The following is a 2,280-nucleotide window of genomic DNA, read 5'->3' as shown; positions in this document are numbered from 1 at the left end:
GAAACTGTTAGTATGAAAATAGTGGTGGTGTGATTTTAAAAGTGTGCGTTTGTGCTGCAACAGTGTATTCCTCGAGTCATTGACAAAATATAAACTGTGATACAAAATATTACGTGAAGCTGTTTTGTTGTATACTGTAAAATGTATGAAGTGCTGATGATGATCTGATGTACTTTTCTTAGAGATTAGAAGAGCTATTATAGAGGACGTTCAACAAATATGTAGGTTAAAAAAATAAGCCAAATTTGAGCTTTTACTTGTCGTTTTGCACTTAATTGAGATGAATGAGCCAAAGAAAAAGAGTCAATTTATTGTTTGGTGACAAGAAAACTCTGTGACTTATAATAAATGGCTGGTTGTCTCACTAGATGTCAACCTTCAAATCGCATGCTGCTAATGATGTTCTGAATATTAAGGTATATTATGAGATTTACACCAAGAGTGTAAAGGAGATCTTGTTTAGCTTATCAAAGAATGTTTAGTGCGATCAAAATTGTGTATTTATACATTTATGAGAAGATTATATCAATTAAGTTATTTATTTTTGTATGATAAAACTTAATGCCACAAAGTGTAAATAAGACTGAAAAGTAAGTATATGAAACTTACTTACCAGAGGTGATCACTGTGTTTATGACTGTCCATCTGTTGTATTTATGAAGTACTGTTAAAGATTAAAAGACAATACGAACTGAATCAGATTAAGGCTTATTTTCATTTTGCTGTTTACAGAATTAATGTCTACAATGTTTGAGTTTAAAATTATTGACTCTGATTTTGTTTTATGACATATATTGCTTTAATACACATGACACATACTAATGCAGATTATACCTGCTCTGAATTTCTAGACCAGTTGCATTATGGAATCAGGATATGCGTATTTGATTAAAATTGTCAACACATAAGAAATGTATTTATTTTTATTTCTCAGAGACACAGCACAATGACCATCGCTGTAAATGTGCCAGTGTTAACTAAAAGGTTTCAACTCTTGAAATTATAAGAATTTTATAATTGAAAAAAATTTATATTTTCAAATTTTTGTTTTAGCAGTATTATCATGCCATAGTAGGTCATCTTATTTGTGATATACGGTAGGCCTACTAAGTCAAATGTATAATAAAGTTTCCTGATTATAAGAGACTGAGTCCTAATTATCAGAAACATTTTCATTAAGTCTAATTAGCATCTTTTAAAATATGTTATTATCTATAGACCTTTTCAAAGTTGTAAACATAAACCAAGTCCAAGTTTGATTCCTGTTGCAGTGAATGTGAATGACATCAGCTGACAGGAAGTTAACAAGGACCAAGGCTGTTGCCTAGCAGCGGTCTATAATATAACACGTAGACTCAGACATCTTGCGGTTCTAATATTGAGAGTTAATAACAATTGTTTGGAAACATCTCGTAATAGTGAGATACACATGTCATTTCGTGTGGTAAAGAACCGTTAACTTAAAAAATAAAGTGGAGAAAATGGTATTTTCCCGAGCACGTCAGAGGAGGCCATGTTTGTAACAGGTGCATCAGTTACCTAGGTGACAACAAGAAGCAATGCCGAGAGACGCGCGTGTGACCCTTTGTTACGGACCTTATGAATCCAGTGGAGTAGTAAAACACAGGACCTTCCGCCTGAGGGGTCTCCTGGGTATGTAGTATCTGTTACCCGCATGTGTTCCGCTCTCTTGACTGTTTTTGAGGTTAGGTTCAACATTTTCCTCCTGCAGCCGCACTGACAGCGCGCGGGCACCAGTGCGTCCTGGAGGAGACGCTTAAGTGGGACATGGTGGAGCTCGTGGTCCACGGGGAGGTCGTCTTCGGCTGTAATATAAAGCAGCTGGAGTTCGGTGAGTTTGGTTAGAGGGAAAGCGTTTACGTTGTTGTGACGTCACTGCGTGGTGACCTGTAGGTGCTTTTATTATCTGAAGGTGGAGATGGAAAACTGGACCCTGTCTGCAAAGAAGCTGTTGCTGCTGTGGACGAAGCTCACTGAAGAGAACAGAAATACAAATATTACGGAACACCCATGTGCATATTTGCCATTTCTTACTCAAAAACGCAGTCTAGTAAGACTACAGTCAATTTGTATAGAGGCTAAATGCATTTATAGTTGTTTTTTTTAGTTATTTGTAGTGCTGCATTAATTCATAGGTGTGATGTAGTTGGTGATGCTGCCTCTGGGACCTTGAAATAATTCACACAATCACTGTATGTCAGATGATATTGCAGATTTCAGGGGAATTGCATCATTAACAGTGGGACCTGAATTATTAAC

General features: G+C 36.2%; 1 protein-coding gene across 1 annotated transcript; it reads left to right on the top strand.

The window, feature by feature from the left end:
• Positions 1–1,559: 1,559 nt before the first annotated feature.
• On the top strand, positions 1,560–1,998 carry cUnh10orf53 (chromosome Un C10orf53 homolog; the record flags this gene model as incomplete). Its single annotated transcript, XM_083923265.1, has 3 exons — positions 1,560–1,653; positions 1,733–1,852; positions 1,934–1,998. 3 exons carry the CDS (start codon positions 1,560–1,562, stop codon positions 1,996–1,998), a joined length of 279 nt encoding a protein of 92 aa, XP_083779391.1.
• Positions 1,999–2,280: the final 282 nt, after the last annotated feature.

This window comes from Echiichthys vipera, assembly GCF_963691815.1.
Source record: "Echiichthys vipera genome assembly, chromosome: 11".
NCBI classification, from domain to species: Eukaryota; Metazoa; Chordata; class Actinopteri; order Perciformes; family Trachinidae; genus Echiichthys; species Echiichthys vipera.
The sequence above is the reverse complement of the archived record's forward strand: the minus strand, read 5'-3'. Positions and strand labels throughout refer to the sequence as shown.